This window comes from Electrophorus electricus, chromosome 2 (assembly GCF_041902795.1).
Source record: "Electrophorus electricus isolate QZ-2024a chromosome 2, ASM4190279v1, whole genome shotgun sequence".
In the NCBI taxonomy this organism is placed as follows: Eukaryota; Metazoa; Chordata; class Actinopteri; order Gymnotiformes; family Gymnotidae; genus Electrophorus; species Electrophorus electricus.
This window is the reverse complement of record NC_137498.1, coordinates 27,585,705-27,606,169: the sequence shown is the minus strand read 5'-3', so window position 1 is coordinate 27,606,169 and position 20,465 is coordinate 27,585,705. Positions and strand designations below refer to the sequence as shown.

Below are 20,465 nucleotides of genomic sequence, written 5' to 3'. Positions count from 1 at the left end.
TTAAATCCAGGTGGTGACTTTTTTTTTTTGGCCAGGCAGTGTATTTGTACATTTTTAAACATATGTCATTACTTGTAGCTATATTGTGTTTTCTGTAGAACACACAGTGAAAGGTGATTGCATCAGATATGCTACAGGCCTTTGCAAGAAGCTGGTGGGTGGCATGGTTCCCCCTTTTCTGGTGTTGCAATTTTCCACAAGGCTTTTTCATGTGCTCAGAAATTTTGTTCTAGCCAAATGGTTTCCATTCTGGTTTAGTTTCCACCCATATCCACCTGTCAGCTTCATTACCCCTGCCTTGTGTAATCTGCCTTAGGTTTCTCCAGTTAGTGTTCTGTGTAATTATTACATTGTTAGCCACAGCCTTTTGTCTTGTATGTATGATGTTATATGACCTTTATCTCCTTGTCTAGGCTCTGCTCCTTGGTTTTGTGTTTTTGTATTTGTGCTCCTCTCTGGTTAGGTTTTGCTTCTAGTTCTGGTGTTTTATCTACAAGTTCCTTTTTTGTCTTGTTTTAGTTCTCAGCGATCCTGTTTTTTATTCCAAAACCCCCATGAATTTCAATAAAGATCCTTTGCATTTGCATCCTTAAGTGTCCAGATGTTACAGTGGGCCAGGTGGGAGAAACACAAAAAATCTTGTTTCTCTTGCATTTTATTTATTTATTTATTTTACAATACTTAGTATCATTTGTAAAGCAACTACATGTTCTAAATTAATTTGTTATAAAATAATTATGCTACATTTAACCATCATTTCAAACAGCATATGTAAAACCAGTCATTTTTCATGTTTCTATTGAGGTTTTTAGCATAAATATTTGGTTTCCATTATGTTGGTTTTTGGGATTGTCTTATTGATGCATTCATTTCTGCTAACATACTTTCTGATGGTAGCTGGCCAATAAATCAAGGAAGCTTACAGGAGTGACTGACAGTAGTTATTTTATTCATGATCAGCTTCCATATGAACACAGCTGGGCTGCATAACATGTCAACTATACACTATATCTTCCCAAATTCCCTTCACATTCTGATTGTTCTGTTTTGGATACAGCTGATTCTTAACTGCTTGGTGCAAAGCTTAAAGCTTGAAAATTAGTCTCAAATTTCCATTTTCCATAACGTGAGGCTTTTCACAGATTACATGGTGTGACTGGACTTGTTTGGGCACAACTACTAATACACTTTTTGGACAATGGAGACCTTTAGCCTTGGACAGTAAAATCTAAGTATGTATTTGTCTACCTAGTATCCTCACTTTTAAACACAGAACTACTACTGGCATAATGTAGTTAATGACTTGCTCTGAAACAGTGTACCTCACCTTTTCTGTGTGTTGCCTTTGTTAGTGTAATGTGGTGAGCTGGATATGGCTCCCTATCTGACAATGCCTTGCCACTGTGACTGCATATTGCATTTACCTAAAGAAAACCAAAGAAAGGTATTTGCTGAATTAGACCAGAACTGTTTCTTCATTTTATTTTTCTAATACACACATTCACAAGAAACATTACACCCAAACATAATGGCTGAATAAATATATTGATTTGCAATTAAAAATAAAATTATAATCAAACTTGTAATTACATTACTGCTTAGTGGGGGAAAAATACTGTAGGAAAATACAGAGGATGACTGTCTTCCTTTCAGTCATGTGTTTTTCAATTATTTCATTTTCATTTCATTACATGACAGTAAAATTACTTGTCCTGCATCATAAGAGCAATAGAAGAGATTAAATAAATAAATAAATAAATACATACATAAATAAATAAATACATAACACAAACATGACATATATTGGTTATAAGCTCCCTTCACCAATATTTTGACATTGAATTGGAAGGATTAGACCATTTTTCATAATTTGTGCTCCATCCTTTTCAACACTTCAGTTCAGTATTTAAGTACTTTTTTGATGAAATGTGAATAGCCAAGTGAAATTATATAAGAATACTAAACAAAAATAAAATGAGCATTTTGTCAGCCAAAGAGCAAACATGCACGCTGCAGCATGTTTATTAGGTATCCCTACTCAACAGGTTTAGCTAATAGGTCACTATTCCTTAGTCATTTCTGAGTAGTACGCAGCCTGATGTCATACATAAGGTACAAGACTCTGGTAGTCATTTGATTAAATCCTGATTACAGCAGTCCAAAATGTGTACATTTCAACTTAATTTTGACTGTAAACCTATTAGGCAGCTAAATAGTAGGTTAAGCATACCTAAAGCATCTACAGAATGTACTGTCCAAAAATAACGGAATGTAAACTACAGAACAAAGCAAGCTTTGATTAAAACATTTTGGCTTTCACTAAATGTACTATACTCAAGTTTATATTATTTTTTTATCAATTTGTCAAATTTTCAATCAATTTGTGATGTGATTACTTTCATTAATATTTGAACCAACAGCTTCATAAAATACTCGTTCCTTTTTGTGATTTGCATGTGAAAATGTTTTATAACTTACGACTGTACCCATCAGATAAAAGTACTATTCAAAAATATCAGATGAACACCACAACATAACCATAGTTTACACTAGAACATAAACAATCAACCAAACGCTACCATTGTTCTCACACCACCTTTCTGGATATGTTCGATATATGCATGCTTATTTTCTCCTATAAAGTGAATAAAGACAACACATTCAGTATATTGCCGCTTAATGATTGTAAATAGGCTTTCCCACACGCACATACACAGTGGGTTTTAGGTTAGAGGCTGGTATGAGACCATATGAAAGGTGGGTGGTGACGGATAATTATTGAAAAACTCAAAAAAAGAGAGTCTTTATTCCCCCCTGTGGAATCCCCAATTTCTGTACCCCAAACAGTGGCTGCTCAGGGACGCCAGGTCTAACTCCCACTGGATGAGCAGCTGCCTCCCCAAGTGATAAAGGTGGCATTCCATCAATAGGAGGCCCCATAGTGCTGAATGGCATCACTCCAGGTTGCATAGAGGCATGAGCCAATGGAAAATCCTTTCCAGACAAGTTGAACCCAGTGAGGGTAGTTCCGAGAGCAGTAGGTGCCATGTGGGTTTCTGGTGCTCCAGGGGTTGGGTTGATGGCGGCAAGGGAAGAGGGAACAGTTACAGGGACCAAAACAAAAATGTTCTGGGTAGTCACTTGTGCAGTTGGTGCCATGTGGGCTTCTGGTTTCATGGGATTAGGGTTTAGGGGGGCAAGGGAATAAGGAACAGACATGGGGGCCAAACCTAGACCATTATGGGAAGTCCCATGTACAGTGGGTGCCATCTGGGCGTCTGGTGTCCCGTGGGCAGGGTCGAGGTGTGCAAGGACAGAACTAACAGTCATGGGGACCAAAGCAAATAGATTCTGGGTAGATGGAAGTGGTGAATATATCTGTGTTATTGTTAGTTATGATGCAATCATGAGGCTTAGGGGAGGGAAAAATACCTGGGAAGCAAAAAGGAATGCAAAAGAAAGCAGGTGGAGGGAGGAGGAGAAGGAAATGTAGGGTTGAGCACACACAGAGGAGATGGAAAGAGGGTTACACTTTAAAAAATGAGGACAAATCCTACAATGGCAACTATCCACGTAATATCAGCTGTATGGTTCAAAATTACAAAGGATAATTTGATATCTGATTTTCTCTTTCCTTTTTATCCATCACTCTTTCTGCCTTAGCCCTCCTTACCCTGTGCCTTTTGGCCAGAGGCTGAAAGGGCACTAAGAGGGAGCTGTTTTTGTTTGGGTTTGACAGACATGAGAGAGTCAAGGTCCACCAGTGAGGCTCCTTCCCCAAGGAAACTAGGTGGTTTTTTGGAGTCTTCAGGTGGTACAGCTGAAGCAAGGTCACCTATGGATGAATTGATTAAGGGCACATACATTTGAATTTACAGCTTTTTATTAATTATATAGGTAATTAAATATATGGTGATAGGTTAATTGGGAGTGTCAAAAGAAGAAACCTGTTCCATTGGTCCTGCTCTCTGTAGGAGCTGTCCAGGAATCTGAGATCCCTCCATTGCCAAAGGGGTCAACTGTAGTATTAGTTGGAGCTGGTGGGGCACCCCAGGGGTCATTAGCAGAAAGTGGTGAAGAACCTGAAGTTGGAAGAGAAAAAACAAAAAATCTAACTCATGTTTATTGCAGAAAAGTAGCAGGTGTGAAGGTTGAATATCAGGAACAGGAAAAGGATTTTTCAGATGCTGCAGTCAAAATGTACCAAATCTGATTTAATGCTCAATATTGGCCTATATGATATATCAAATGCAATTAGCTTATCAAACAAACGCTTATTTAAGCTATGTGAAGTGATACAGTCTGTATTTCCCAGAATTGTAAATTGAGAGGAAGAACAAGAAACTAAGTTGATGCAGAAGTGCTGATATTTGAGGTCATTACAAAGTGTGCTTTTTGGCAGCCTCATAACAGCACACATAATGAAAATACATGTTGGTGGTCAACGTAACTTGTACTGACAAAGTGTTGAAAGCCTCATACACTTGTCAATTTGTACTTATTTTACATTCTTGTAGTCTGATGCATTTACAATTCACCTCTCTAACCTGATACCATTACAGACAACCAACGTATAAACTGCCAGCATTAGCACTTATAAATCTGTATGCAAGACACTCCAACCATGGCAACTGCAATAGCTCAGCACTGTTGTAGGACAACAGCTTGAAATATAGATAATTGAGGAATAATGAGTAGCATAAATGTGTGTTAAGCATACCATTAAGCATACCTGACAGAACACACTGCAAAATCTCCTATAAATTACATCTGATCTATTTGGAGAACTTGTAATAAGGCAGTCAGCTAAAGTCCTGCCAACACATTATTTTGAGGTAGTACAACAGAAGCAAGAGGAAGGAGCTAATATAGTGTGACTAGAGAAATGATTAAGAATGAAGTGCCTTATCTTTTATTAGGCCTGCTTTTTCCTCCCATCTTTCACATACCAGATGTGCCCCATGGATTATCAACTTTAGCCCCATCTCCGAATGGATCAGTGGTTGACACCGCTGAGATTCCGCCATCCCCACCCCATGGGTCTATCTTCGCTGTGGGTGGCTGAGGCAGTGTCCCCCAGGGATCTGCCTTTGTCTGTTGGGAATCTTCTAGTAAGTCGCTGGATGTGCCCCAGGGGTCTGTAGAAGCTGGATCTTTGTTTTCTGTAGGCTGTGCAGTGTCACCCCATGGCTCATTCTGGGCAGGTGGTGATTGTTTCTCAGCCATGGCTGAACCACCCCATGGATCCCCAGAAGCTGTGGCTGAGTCTTTTTTTCCATCCACTAACCCACCCCAAGGATCAACAGAAACCGGACCTGAATCTTTGGAATCACTTGATGGCGCCCCCCAGGGATCATTGCTGGCACAGCCAGTGCCTTTTTGTACACCAGACGGAGCTCCCCAGGGATCAGAACTGGATGGCACAGCCTTCGGTGCCGCCTGCTCCCACAGGTCAGGTTCTTTTTCACCTTCTTTTGCCTGACAGAAAATTGCATAATGTTTAATATATGTTAACATATGGTATACTAAAATCATCCCAAAGTGCTAAAAACACCAACTCACCCGCCTCTCTGTCTCTTTCCTTTCTTCCTCCAGGCGTCTCTGCTCCTCCTTCTTCTTTGCCATAGAGGCTGTTAGATCAGCTACGGAGGGGATGTTGTCCAAGGATGGTAGCCCTGTATATGCAGGAACCTCAGCCTTTGCTTTGTCACTTGAGTCTGAGGTGCCTGAATAAAGGAAAGAGTTTAAGAGAAGCAAATGCACAAACGAAATGTAAACAAGTTTCATGATGAAGAAACTTCAGAGATGTTATGGCCAGATACAAAAGAAGGTGTTGTTTTATCCTGAAGTGTAAAGGTTTTTTTTTTTATTTGAAGAAATACACTAATAAATAACCTAGTAATATAAAAAATGAGTCCAAAGGGTTGTCAGGTACTGGTCATATATAATGGGTTATTGACGAGAATCTTACCAGATGCCAACTTGTCCTTAGTCTTCATAGCACACTCCCTCTCCTCTTTCCGTTTCTCCTCATCTTGTATAAGAGCCAGTACCATCTTGGCTTTCTCCCTGACATTCACACCCTAAAGAGGACAAGTAACCACTAAAGCTGCAGACAGATTCCATTAGCAACTTCAGTCAACAGTTATTTAATAGTAAAATATACCCCTCTTCCTTTAGTGTTTCTTGAGTTTGTTTTGTAAAAAATAAGATGTGACATAATACATGATTTGAGGGCACTGTTGTGATGTGCAATAATATTACATCAGGTCTAACTGAAGGCTTTGTACATTTAGTACTATATTGTATTACTATGCTAACACTGCACTGAGCTGTATCACTAGCTACCTCAAGCTAACTTCATCTTGATTATCATTTGTTGTTTCAAAGTCATAATACTATAATGCTAGATAAGAACACATTTAAAATAAGAGTTTCAGGTAATATAACTTGTTTTAATAGTCTGTCAATAACAGTGACAGTTAAGCGTGATATGCTATCAACATATTTAATACTCAGTGTTTCTAAGAATTAAAACTAGCATAAAAAAAAAAAAAACTACACAGGTATTGTTTTTTCACTTTATGATTAACATTAGAAGTGCAAAACATACTGAAAATTATTAGACAACCAAATAGTCAGTGATTGTTATGAAAGTACCTGGTCTTTCCCATCCTTGTCTATGAAGCGAAACTCTAACAGAGGTTTGATAATATGAATGTTCTCTTGACTCTGCTTCGGAATACGTTCAGAACCAGTTTTCAGTAGATACTCCAGCAGTGTTAAAGACTATGAGAGAGAGAGAGAGAGAGAGAGAGAGAGAGAGAGAAACTCCAACATTTTTGCATTTTTTAATTAAATACATTATTCTTTTAGATACATCAGTTCTTACAGTGGTAATCTGAATTTATGTAATATCTTTTTTCTTCAAACCCGAGAGATAGGGGAAGCTAATCTGCCAACAACAGAACAAGAAGTGCAGAACACAGTTTTGCCAGCTGGTGACATAGCTGGCTAGTTAAATTACACAGTCTGTGTGAATCATACACAATCTAAAATATATAGACTATTTAAATGATTACAACAAATTCCAGGAATTGTAGTACATAGAAGAACTAACACCTACAAACATTTCAAAATTAAAACAAATAAAACATTCAAGCAGGACATTTCCCCCCCATAGTTTGGTCCACACACACACCTTGTAGACATGCCTCCAGTTCTTGTCATCATTGAGCCGCTTCCATAACATGCCCATAATTTCACCACAGGCTACTACATTGTATGTCAGATCTGATATGTCTGCCATCTGTGAGCTGGATGGCCCCCAGGGGTCATTGGAGGTTGCCTCCCTCACCTAAGAATAAAAGCAGACAGAAACAGATGTGAAGTGCTGTAATTAAAATGATAATTATGTTGTAGATATCACTCACTGATTCCCTGTGGATAACCATGTAGAACATTTGACAGAACATGCCACGGGTAATGGTACATGACATATGAAAGGGACAAAAGAAATAAATAAGTGGCAGTGTTGAGTAAATGAATGAACTGTTAAAATAACACAAAATGAAGGAAATTAATGAATAATGGGTTTTTGAGAGGAGTGATTATAAAACCTAAAGGTTCTCCTTACCTTCACCTCAGCCTCAGAGTAATTCTGCACAAGGTTCTTCAGTGTTCTACGTATCATTGACTGTGTCATTGTGCTGGATGTGTTGCCTTACAAAGAGCTGATCAGAGAAGGCAAAAGGATACAAGAGTAAAGAGTGAAAGGAGATTTTTTCTCTCAATGGATCATTAAATATAGACTGATCAGCGCTAAGCATAACACAGTAGAATAATCATATGTGTGAATGTATATTTTGCATGCACTCCATGTATATTCATAAATGTGAGAATGGGTCAACCCTTCTACACCAACTAATAAATATTATTCAAACTTCTATATCCTCCTGCTTGCATTTACCTTTAAAATATGTCTGTAGTTATTACTATTGCAGGGAGATGGCTATTGTTGATAAATGTTCCTTTTTACAGGATGCTCAATCCATGAACCTTTCCTTAGGATAACATCTGGTCTTTACATCAGAGGGTCAAACTGAGGTCCTGTAAAACGATCAATTATTTTAGCATGTCTAATATAACCATGGAAACATTTTAACAGCCCATATAGGCAAGTCAATGGGTAAATCATTTGTCTCTAAGGTCATGGGTAGATATAGCCTAAACGTGCAACTTGATGGTTTATTTGGCAGAAATGTATATAAGGTATACGGTATGATTTTCAGTACATGGGCCAAAATAGAAGCGTTTGGCAAGGTGTAGAATTACAGTTGCTTTTGCAACCTACTCTGTCGTTGTGCTAACAAGGCATGACTGATTTTCAGGGAGCTGTTAAGACAGGGAGAGTGCATCACGGTAGCCAGTACAGTTTTAACGTTTGCCCGTGTACAAGGATAGAGGTTAACAACGATATTGCCAACTTTCACTTGGTTATCACGCTTGATCTTGCGCTTACAGTAATTTGATAGGCAGGCTATCTGTATCACGGATAGCTACGCAGGCTAGCGATATAGCTAGGTAGTTAGCTAGAGAGCTAGTTTATATGTAGCCTTCATGGAGATGAGCACACCCGTTGACATGGAATTGTGTAGCTAACCTAATGGTTAGAAAATTCGTTGCATTTCTTTTGTTGGATGATTCATTTTGTAGACTACAACAGGACACTGATGCAAATGTTAATAATACCTACCTTGGAGAGGTAAGACGAGTAGCTGGGAGATGCAATAATAGTGCTATTTCCGACAGGGGCGGAAATTTCCGCTTCCGTGGCTAGCTACCTGTCAGAAAGAAACTCGCACATGCGTCCTAATTGTATATATATTGTAAAGGAGGGGACCTAGTTTTCATTGAACGCTGTAGTTGTCATTTTTAAACATACGACTAAAATAAAAATTGTGATTTGCTATTACACGGACTCATTAACTAAACTAAAAAGTGGGATATTCTTTTGTTTAATCAATATTGCGACAGCTGATCCTTGTATCAGCTGATCCTTTTTTCTTTTAGCTCGAGGTATACGTATTGCGTAATTCTTAACCCAAGCGCCAATGATTTGAGTAGCTAGATATCGTAAACGTCACCGACGTCTTTGTCTCTGCAGGCGACTGTTCCCCAAAACCAAATCGGATGAAGTTTTTTTTTTAAAACGTCTCACGTCGATAAAGTAGATTTCTTTCAAGATGACGACTGAGGGGGAATACGAATCAATTATCTGTGTTAAACCAGATATCAGTGTTTACCGCATCCCACCTCGAGCTACGAATCGTGGATACAGGTAGGCTAAATCATGAGATGTGTGGGCCTCATCCAAGGACAGGTGTCTGCATTAAGGTACCGTAAATTGTGTTAATTGCTTAAACATTTTTCGTCCGGGTCGCTGTATTTGTCTACTTGCCACTGTACGTGGAGCGTTTATGAAGATAACAAATATCTAAATGCTTGCACAGCGTTTAGGCTAATCTTTTAGCTACCAAAGGAGTTTTCCAATTATTGATGTCGGGGACAGTGTATTACAGAAAGATGTACCATTACATAGACTACTAACGTTGGACCCTTAATTATAGGATTGGTTATATAGAGTTCTTAAAATACCCAGTTTAAGGATGTTGTATACAGACTAATGAAGGCCTCACGCCACAGTAGCCTGTAAGCTATCCTATAAATAAATGTAGAACGTCTTTATTACGCTTAGTAAAATTCACTGTAATTTCGCGTGGTGTTATTGCACGGTTTATCTGAGCTATCCTATTTAACATAGTTAGCCAACGGCTCGCTAACAAATCTAATAGTTAAACGTTAGACTACATGATATTAACCGACTTGTATTTATTTTATTTTATTTTTTATTTATTTATTTATTTATTTATTGGGGTAAAGAAAATGCTAGCAAGATAAATCAATTAAATATAACGTGTGAGTTTTAAAACACGTGTAGGAAAGGTCTACCATTTGTCTTTAATTGTATTTAATTATAGTATATTATTAGGCTATTCATTATATAAATAAAAAATCTTCATATTATAAATAATTAAATATTGCTCAAATTTATTTGAAACCCCATAATATCCTATATCTAATTTCCTTGTTACAAAAATGGTATACTTTTTTTGGTATTTAACACGCTAAATTTAAAGAGGGAAGAACCATGGTTGAAATTGAGTTTCACATCACATAGGCAGATTGTGGTTCTTAATAAACTGAACTCATTAGTTAACCAGAAAAGGAACTGGCGGCTACTGCCTTCTAGTTCTTTTTAAGTTCACATTTGAACTAGTTCTCTTTCTGGTACTCTTTAGCACTGATGAGATTTAAGACCACTTATTCCCTTTAGGCTCCTTTATGCTTAGGGACACACCAAACTGACACTGAAGATCTAATGGAATCTAGGAGCAACTGATGATAGCCTTCTGTCAGCCCATTGTCACTGCTCGTCATCCATGTGTATTTACACTCGAACGGACTACAGCTGATGAACGATGTTCGAGTACATTCTGTACATGTGCAAAAATGAATAAATAAAAAATAAGAAAGCTCAAAAGAGAATGGTTGCTTCCTAAAGGTGCAGGCTCCTTATAATGAGTATGTGGAGTTCTGAGTGATTCTTCCTTCATTTCTTAAGATTGCCCACAGTCATGTCAAGGTAATGACTAATGTTCCACCTGTTCTTTAGATATTTCAACAAAATTACTTTGTGTATCAAAATATAATATTAGCCTTGCACACTGCCTTGGTAGGACAAGCTACAATTAGTCAAAAGACCGTGTGTATGTATATATATGTATATAATTAAATATAAATTTGACTAATCTCTGACTCGAACCAACACATCCCACTTAATACAGTTAAGGGTCCATCACCAACACCATCCAACTGCCTGATGCCCTCCGTAGGCAGATACTCAGGTCAGTTTGCCCCTTACCTTAGAACTTAGACCCCATCTATGTGACAGTGTATTGTAGTCAAGATGGCCATATTTAATGATCCTGTTTTCATATTTCAAATATAACAAAAACGGACCATATAATTGTGTAGGTCCCTTTTGTGCAGCCAAAAAGCTTTGAGCCATCAAGGCATGGACTTCACAGACTTCTGAAGATGTCCTGTGGTATCTGGCACTAAGACAATAGCAGGAGATCCTTTATGTCCTCTAAGTTACAAACTGGGACTCCATGGATCACACTTGTTTTTCCAGCACATCCCATAGATGCTTGTTTGGACTGTGATTTGTGGAATTTGGAGGTGAAGTCGATACCTTGAACTGTCATTTCACAAACCATTCATAAACAATTTTTGTGATGTGGCAGGGCACATTATCCTGCTGAAAAAAAACCCACTGACATTAAGGAATACTATTGCCATGAAGCAGTCTACTTGGTCTGCAGTGGTTTTTAGGAAGGTGGTACATGTCAAAGTAACTCCACATGAATGGCCCAAGATTTCCCTGTTTCAACATTGCCCAGAGCATCACACTACCTCTGCAGGCTTGACTTCTTTCCATAGTGTGTCTTGGTACCATCTCTCCCTCAGGTAAGTGATACACATACACTGGGCCATCCACTTGTTTTAAAAAAAAATTAATTATACCAGGCCAACTTCTTCCAATGCTTGATGGTCCAGTGCTTTTGTCAGTGGTCAGAGGTCACCCTGGGTGCTCTGTCTGACTAATCTATGTCTGTGTAACCTCATATGCAGCAGGTTGTGATGCATTGTTTGTTCTGACACACTTCTATCATACCTAGCATTAACCTTTTCAACAGTATATGCAACAGTAGCTCTACTGTGAGATTAGACCAGACAGGCTATTCCCCACATACAACACTTGGCCTCGGGAGCCCATGACCCTGTTGCTGATTCACCAATTGTTTTTTCATGGACCACTTTTTGTATGTGCTAACCCTGCCATACCATGAACAACTGAAAAAACTGCCATTTTGGAGATGCTCTGACCCAATCATCTGGCCATAATAATGTGGCACCTCAGATCCTTATGCTTGCTGATTTTTTTTATTTTATTTATTTTATTTTTATTAATTTCTTTTTTCCTGGTTCCAACAGAACTCAACTTCTAGAACTGACTGTTTCCTTATATAATATAAGTGCCTAATGTATCAAACCTGTTGACAGTACAGCTGTGCGTAATATAAAGAATATTGATATTTGATGGTATTTTATAGAAGTAATGACCATATTAGTAATATTGTATTTGCATGCACACCAGCATCCCCACATCTGCCTACCATTGCCACCCTATGTTACTGTAGCAATTTTCTTCACTTTCCCACACTGTCACATACCTCAGTGATAACTGATAAGCCATTCAACAATGGAAAAACAGGACGCCAATGGAGAAGATTTAATTCCTATAAAGAACGGTCAATTTCTGGAGGAATGATGCTCACTAGAGAACAATTTTTGCCAATTATGATGTAGAATCATCACAACTAAAAGTAGCAGCCCAACAAATTTATTCCACCACCTCAAGCAACATCACCCAGATTAGAGTGCTGAGTCAGTGTAATGCCCTGAAGACTGACAGACCACTTCTGCTATGAGTAAAATGTCACAAAGTAAATAACAATGGAAAGTGTTGCATCATGGCAAGAAATAACAGCTGCAGTGGCGTACCATTTGACCGCAAGTACTTCCTGGATGTAAATACTTTGCGAAGCAGGCACTGCCTAAACTGTACAATAAAGTTCAAGATGGGCTTTCACAAAAGTTATCAAATGCTACTTCACTACAACCATATATTTGTGGTCAAGCAACAGATGCAAGCCATGCATGCTTCCAAATGATCATACAGCTGACATAGTTGCAAAAGGACTCCAAGGCCTGAGAGATGCCCTGAAATCCTAGGGATTATAAGAACAATGGAAAGTTTGTATTACAACAGACAATGTGAGTAACATTGTCAAACCCATCGGTTCGTACAAGTGGACAAGGCTGCAGAGTTTTGATCATCACCTGCACTTGGCAATAGGTAAGTAATTTTAATAAGAATGCTAGCAATGACACTTTATAGAGTTCCATGATTGCAGTAAGCATTGCCTTGGTCACCCATCAATAGGAAAAGCATATAGGTGAAAGTGGTAACATTATGGAAAATGTAGATGTCGGAGGACTATAAATAAAACTTGTCTGAAATTGTAATGTTCTGGAAGATGATATGCTCCGAAATAGCTTGTGTAATGAACTATTCAAATAAAAAATATTGTTTTGCCTTGATAAAAATGGTGTGGGTGTGTGTGTCTGTGCAGGTATCAACTGACACCTTTTATTTTGGTGTAGAAACATTGGATGAAAGTATGAAATATTTGTGAATCAACCATGCTGTAGCTGTGTACAAGAACGTTGTCAGCAGTTACTTATTTAACTGTAAAAAGTTAAACACCAACCTATCACTGAGCCTCCTACCAGGTAGAGGTCAAGGCAGAAAATTACAGAGAGGGTGCGGAAGCAGGAGCAAGCTATTGTAAAAAGTCTTGGCATCTGACAAAATGATCTGGATTTTTGTTCCAATCTGGCAAAAATGTAGAAGTCCTAGAATTAACAAGGTCCTAATTCCAGGAGCTCACCAATGCATTACAAGATGAGCAAATTGTTACTGTCTCCTACATCAAACCAGTGTGCCTTTGTTCAATACCATCATTCTGGTTTATCAGGAAGAGGACACAACACTTATAAAAGCCATCAACTCTTCTACTCTAGATTAGCTCATTGTAAAATTTGATGATCCACAGAGCCTATAGGCCATGGTATCCTTCATAGACCTCAGGTTCAAGAGTACATGCCATTGCCTGTGACAACATTGAAGAAGATAAGCATGGAGTCCCTTATGGTTGACCAGGGCAGTTTGGAGAATGACAGAACTGCCTGTAACTCAGGAAGCAAAGGGACCATCTAATTCATCATCGACTACAATGCCTACACCTCAGGAGGATGCAGAAAAGAAAGAAAAGGTGAAAAAGATGACCACACTTAAGTGTAACAGTATCCTCCACATCCACTGAATCACAGATGGAGGCCAATAACATGAACCTGTCTACCTTCTTGCAGCTTGCCAAGTTAGATAGTGTTGAAAATTCACTGGATTGGTGGTGCATCACAAAGCAGTATTTCCAAAGCTCAACCATTTGGCAAAAAATGTGTCCATGGGTTTGTGACTTGCCAAGAGGCCTCCCTGAAACCAGACACTGTCACTATACATGCTGTAGATACAAGAGAGGCATAGTGCACAATCTTATACCGAGTTGTCTTATTTTTTTAAATGTATTTATAGAAAATATTTTTAATTAAGTACTGAATTTGTTTTTATGCGACTGACCTTTCACAATTCACAAGATGATGTATGCTGTGCACAATTGTCTTATACTTTTAAAACATATTACTTGGACATAGTTACTATGCAGATGTACAGTATGTTGAGTTTTGGTGTTACAAATAAATGCTGACACTTTGACATTACTTTAAGGTTTTCATTGTATATTGCCATTTATCTTAAGCTTATTGTGATACGAGTTGTAAAGATATCGTCAAAGTTCTTCACCTGTCACTGGTCTATTACTCAGCAGTCTGAGACCACTTGAAATGCTGAAACAGCCCAAGAGTGAAAACGCTCTAGTGAAACAATGAAAACTTTGTTTACGTTAACTCTAGGTATAAGCAGATAAATAAACATTTATTCGTCTCCAAACTTTATTGGTACTTTTATAGTCAGAATCATGATGATTTACCTCAAAGGCATATGTAATTAAAAAAGCAACAGCTTTTTAAGAATTTCAAGGGAAGGGAGGGTTTTGCTAATCTTAGATCCCCAGTCCTTATTTAGAATAACATATTAAGTTGTAAAATCTAAAGATTTAGGCATGATTTGTTTGACTTCTGAAAAATATTACTTCCATTAATGTTTTTCATATTACTGTTTCCCAGCTTATAATTACAGCTTAACAGCCTTTCAGCAAATTCAAACCAGATGCAGGCCTTAATTTTTCTGCCATATCGAGTGACATTTCTGGTATTCTCCTAGAAATGTTACTATCAGAAAGTGATATTTTTGAAACCTTCAGATAGGTTTTTAGGTTTTGTTTCCAGATGCCTTTTCAAAAAAAGCTGGTTTCATGCTTTCATTAGAAAGCTGCTCCAGATATACTACACCCTTGGGGAAAGGTTTGTCCTTGTCACTATCTGTGCATGTAAACCCCCAAATTTTAAATATTCCTCATTGTATATACAGAGCTTTTCTTGCTTGGGAACTGACTTGTGCTTGGATATTCATCTTCCCTTGATTTTCTTTTCATGATCTTTTTTTTAATTAAGTCCTTTCCCACATTTAAAAACATACTTGATCTTAACTGTAAATTATGAACATTGGACATTCACTTGCAAATGGTTATCACATGACTTCTGTCATATTTTATTTATGAGGTCACAATAAAATGACATTTTAAAGTTTGTTTTTATTTGTTAAAAAAGTAATTTGATGTAAGATTGAAATGTTTTTCATAATCTTACAAACCCCTTGCAATACCATCACGAATCGCAAGTTAGGAAACCTTATTCTATACAATATGTAATGGTGCTGTTTACAGCACAGAATGTTTTAACACTGGATAGATTTTACAATATTATGTTTGCTGATCACCTATTTATCTTCCTTATTTGGAGGTACCAAGAGAATACATTGAGAATTTTGGGCACAGCTATTTGTTAGTTATGATTGTGAATCTAATCTCCGCTGTTCTACTGTTGGCAGAGCGGCTGACTGGAAGTTGGATGCTCCTGATTGGACAGGGCGGATGCGGATAACTGCAAAGGGAAAGGTGGCATATATCAAACTGGAAGACAAACTCTCAGGTGAAGGAAGAGTTAAGTAGTGAATAATTTTTTAACCGAAGTAGTGCAAGCATTTTTTTTTTTCAGACACTTACATAGAAGAAACAAGAATAAGTTAAAAAGTACAGATTTTTTGCACTTCATTTTGCTTTTGTCTCTGGTGCCATGTAATAAATATGCCACCTCTGATTTTAAAATCTGCACTACCACATATGACAAAAAAAACAAAAAACAAACAAATATCAATGTGTATCCTGTTTGATTCCTGTTCATCAGGTGAGCTGTTTGCTCAGGCACCAGTTCAGGAATACCCTGGTATTGCCGTGGAGACGGTTAATGATTCCAGCCGGTACTTCGTGCTCCGAATACAAGATGATAACGGTGTCTATCTGCATGCCTTAGACTGCCTTACTGACTTTAACCAGATATTAAATCATTTATCACTACATTTTTCACTGTTTTTCTTTATTTTTTTGCTTTTATTTTCAATTATAGCTTACTATTTAATATTTTTGGTACATATTTTTTGTTGTTTTATGGTTGCATATAAAGATACCTTGTATAATAGTAATGTGCTGAAATGATTTAAGCACTAATAAACACTGCATTTTCATATTTTAGGTCGGAGTGCATACATTGGGGTTGGATTCAGTGACAGGGGTGATGCGTTTGATTTCAGTGTTGCTCTGCAGGATCATTTCAAGTCAGTCTCCTTTTTCTAACATATTAACATTAAATGAATCCAAAGACTAGGCACTTTTTGTCTTTTGGAAGAGAAGCCAATCAACAGCCATTGCCTGAACAAAGCAAATATAGTTCTAGTACATGCTTTTATTTCATATTTCATGGCTAATTTTTTCACTAGTTGCCAAAATGCAAAGGGTCTTTCTTTCTCTCTCTGTCTCTCTCTCTCTCTCTTTGTAAGGTGGGTGAAACAGGAGAATGAAATCAGCAAAAGTGCTCAGGCTGCAGACTCTGGGCCAAAGATGGAGCTGGGCTTTAAGGAGGGACAGACCATTACACTCAACATTGGGGTAAATATAGGGTCTTAACAACACATCAGGCTTTATGCTGTTTTTTGGGGGGGTTTTTTGCAGTGATTCATCATTCCAGTGAACTTCAATATTTGTCACCTTTTCATGGTTTTAATAAACTGAATGTCTTATAGTTTAATTAAATTGTATCGTGTGTGTGTGTACACTTGTTTGCTGTTTTGATAATTTTCCATTTTTATTTTCAGCAAGGCAAAAAAAGGGATAAGCCCCGCCCCCAGAGTTCAGGAGGCCTTGGCCTTCTCCCACCTCCCCCTGGAGGCAAAATAGCCCCTCCACCTTCTTCTAAACATAACATGGAACAACACCTAGGGGGAGCACAGATTGGTATGGTTTTTGTTTGTTTACAGCAGCTAAATAAAAAGTAATCAATATACAACTTTTTTATTGCAAAATTTTGGATTAGTGTATATGAAATGGCGTTAACAGAAGTAAAATTTCTTTCAGTGAAAATGTCCATTTTTCAAGTTATGCTTGCTAGTTCTGATGCAACCTTTTGTTTGATGGAACCCAAATGTTTCTGCAACACCCTGTAGCAGTACAGAAGTACAGAAATGTCCCATTTGGACTCTACAAGTAAATGAAGCATGCAGGATGGACATGCTGTCTTCAGGGTCCATTATGTTGTAGCTGAGTTTGTTGCTCCCATGCTGATACAGTAGCAACACCTACTCACTCAGTAGGTAGAAGTGTGCAGTGGTAGCTCAGTGGTTAAGGTACTTGAATTGTAATCATAAGGTTGCCTTGTTAAGGCAAGGCGCTTAACCCTCAATTGCTCAAGATGTACTCAGTCATAATTGTAAGTTGCTTTAGATAAATACATCATCTAAATGCTGTAAATGTGTGGTACGGTGTGTCTGGGCACATGTTCATGTGAACTGCTGTGTTGTTCTAGCTGAGCCTGTAGAAGGCACAAATGTGTTTATATCTTGCACTACAGAAATGAGGTCTGAATTTGTGTAGCTACTTTTGGTATTACTATTTATGCTTGGTCTGACAGTTGTCAACAGTATAATTAATCTCGCAGTGCTTAATATATTCTGTTAACTCCCTTGTAGTGCTACCTCTGTATACAAAAAAACAAACCTACACTTACTTGCACTTTGTAAAGTAATTGAAGCTGTATTGAAGTTTTAGGGACTTATAGACAAAATGTAAGTAATTGAGTTTGGTTTACTCTGCATGTTTGGTCTCCCTTCAGGTTGTTTGTTAGAATTGGATAGTAGTAACTCCAATACAGTGGTTCAGGCAAACCTGAGTTCAGACCTGTGGGGTGACTTCTCTTCCACTGCAAGGTAACAACCCCAGACAATCTTAACTGCTGTTCTAAGTCCACCTTTTCAAAGTCCTAATCATTAAAACAGGTGAGCAAGAGACCACATGAACATGATCTAAAAACAGCATGAGATGCATATGCCATCTCATTTACATGGTGTTCCAACATCATTACTTTTTTTTTTTGCTCTGTTATTTGTCCTACAGCTCTGTTCCTTCTTCAGCACCACAACAAGAACCAACTTCTGGGAACTGGGTCCAGTTTTGATCATCATTTTATCATCTGCCACATCATTTCATGAGATATCCCATAAGTCTGTCACTGACTAAACATTCAAAGTGAAATGTATTAGATCATTAGTTAAGGGACCTTAGAAAGAACTGATGTGTTACAGATTAAATCATGAATTTCTTCAACCTCAGAAACCTCAGAAATTAATATAAATACTGAATGTCATCCAATATATTTGTAATATATATTATATAGAATATTGTTAACCAAGCACATTAAAATGACAGAAACATGGTATAATTCTCATTAGAAAGGTAGGGACTCAGGATGCTTACAATAAAACATGTAATTATTACAAATTTGTAGTAAGTGCACTGTACATTTACTAATCAGTGGTCACTGATATACTAAACAAGAATAAAATATTGCAAAATAATTATGAAGTGTTTGACGTATACAAACCCAAAGTGCTTATTAATAATTAAGTATTTAGAACAACCTTGTGATTTACAGGAGGAAAGCAAATGACTGTGTGCTTGATTATAAGCAAAATAAATTAAATTATCAGAATGTTGGAGAGGATGGCCATATGCCTGAAGACTGTTTAGTAAAAAGGAGTTCTGGGAACTCAATTTGTTGCTTTAAGTTTGAAAGACAGACAATATCAAATTTATTGTTAACAAAGTGATAACTTGATCTAGTATTTAATTTACAGTCAAATGCCATTTAAAAAAAAAACTGGGTTACATAGTATGCAAACTGGGACAATTTCATCAAACATTATTGAAAAACATTATTTTTTCTTTTGCTGGTCCCATATTCATATAAATTCCTAAGCCTCTTCACAGAGCTATTATGCTGCACAAAAACACACATTGCATTACAAACATGTATACAAGCACATAAGTGTGCATATAGTACAGACTGCCATGAGACATCCATGTTATAAAGTGGAATCATGCAATAATTAAAGTTTGGAAGAAAGAGCAAAGCAAACTGCTGGATAGGTGCCTATTATTTTGACATTCCCTGCTGCATATATTTGCATGGAAGTTCCTTGAAGAATGTAAATAAATGATCCTAAATAAGTAAGCTGTTGGAGATTAAAATATTCAATTTGATAGCAAAAATTAGCACATAAATGAAATCCAAATCTAAATGTTTTGCAACATGGATTGTTTTGCATTGTTACTGAAGAGCCATAGATGTCATTAATCAGCTAAACTAATTGCAAATGTAAGTATGAGATGTAAAATGTCAGTGATATTTAAGAACATCTACATCTCTAATATCTGAACCATTAATGGCTCACAAACCCTTTGTATACATAACATGATGTCATTTTTAAGGGTAGGTTTCAAAATTCCTATCCAAAGATACCTTCTGACACTAGATACCCTCCTTTCTAATGTTCTACCAAGTGACAGCCATTTTATATAATTTATTTCCAACACACCAGTTTCAACCTGTCAGTTAATTGGCATATTTGGTAGGTGTCTGACCAGTGAAATCACCAAACTACACTGGAGTCTGGCCCTCCAGGACTAGAATTTGGTGGCCCTGCTCTAGCCCTTCATTGACATGATATTTTTGAGTAAAATTCCACACTCAAGCCAGCATAGGTGCTGACATGTAAAAATCCTAGCTTGATGAGGTACCAGCTCAACACCAAACAACCATGACACTACATTGTCTGTGTTAATACTGTGTTGTGTGGTCCATCACTCAAATGAACATCTGGTCAGTGACAGTCCTAGAGTAGGAAATGTATTAGTGATGAATCAGATAACCCCTGATATGCATCCCTTGTTCCTTTGTGGCTGGTTCCTGCAGATTTTTTACCTGGCCTTTACCTAGTTTGAATTTGAGTGCCAGGAATAAGTATTGGGCTATAGAGAGGCTCACCAGCTGTACATGCCAACAGATGGATTACAGTTTGAAATTGTACACCTATGATGCACATACATTTTAAGTGTCTGTAATAAAGTGGCTCAAATAGATTTGGAACA

The 20,465-nt window shown here is 37.5% G+C and overlaps 2 protein-coding genes across 5 annotated transcripts; one reads left to right on the top strand and one right to left on the bottom strand.

The window, feature by feature from the left end:
* Positions 1–1,456: 1,456 nt before the first annotated feature.
* On the bottom strand, positions 1,457–8,894 carry epn1b (epsin 1b). Of its 2 annotated transcripts, XM_027002283.3 has the most exons (10): positions 8,756–8,894; positions 7,970–8,109; positions 7,637–7,733; positions 7,202–7,357; positions 6,661–6,789; positions 5,972–6,083; positions 5,563–5,726; positions 4,950–5,478; positions 3,948–4,082; positions 1,457–3,835 (listed from the first exon to the last, which is right to left on the bottom strand). In XM_027002283.3, the coding sequence occupies exons 3-10, from the start codon at positions 7,703–7,705 to the stop codon at positions 3,660–3,662; spliced, it is 1,470 nt and encodes a 489-aa protein (XP_026858084.2). In that variant the 5' UTR covers positions 7,706–7,733; positions 7,970–8,109; positions 8,756–8,894; the 3' UTR covers positions 1,457–3,659. The 2 variants fall into 2 exon arrangements, with proteins under 2 accessions (XP_026858084.2, XP_026858085.2); XM_027002284.3 differs by lacking the exon at positions 7,970–8,109 and having other exon boundaries at positions 8,756–8,858.
* necap1 (NECAP endocytosis associated 1) lies at positions 8,387–18,892 on the top strand. Of its 3 annotated transcripts, XM_027002285.3 has the most exons (9): positions 8,387–8,764; positions 9,167–9,340; positions 15,818–15,918; positions 16,174–16,278; positions 16,519–16,600; positions 16,823–16,931; positions 17,138–17,276; positions 18,151–18,244; positions 18,432–18,892. In XM_027002285.3, exons 2-9 carry the CDS (start codon positions 9,246–9,248, stop codon positions 18,490–18,492), a joined length of 786 nt encoding a protein of 261 aa, XP_026858086.1. In that variant the 5' UTR covers positions 8,387–8,764; positions 9,167–9,245; the 3' UTR covers positions 18,493–18,892. The 3 variants fall into 3 exon arrangements, 2 of the variants coding, with proteins under 2 accessions (XP_026858086.1, XP_081553860.1); XR_003410136.3 differs by lacking the exon at positions 8,387–8,764 and having other exon boundaries at positions 8,854–9,340; positions 18,151–18,313; XM_081697734.1 differs by lacking the exon at positions 8,387–8,764 and having other exon boundaries at positions 8,854–9,396.
* Positions 18,893–20,465: the final 1,573 nt, after the last annotated feature.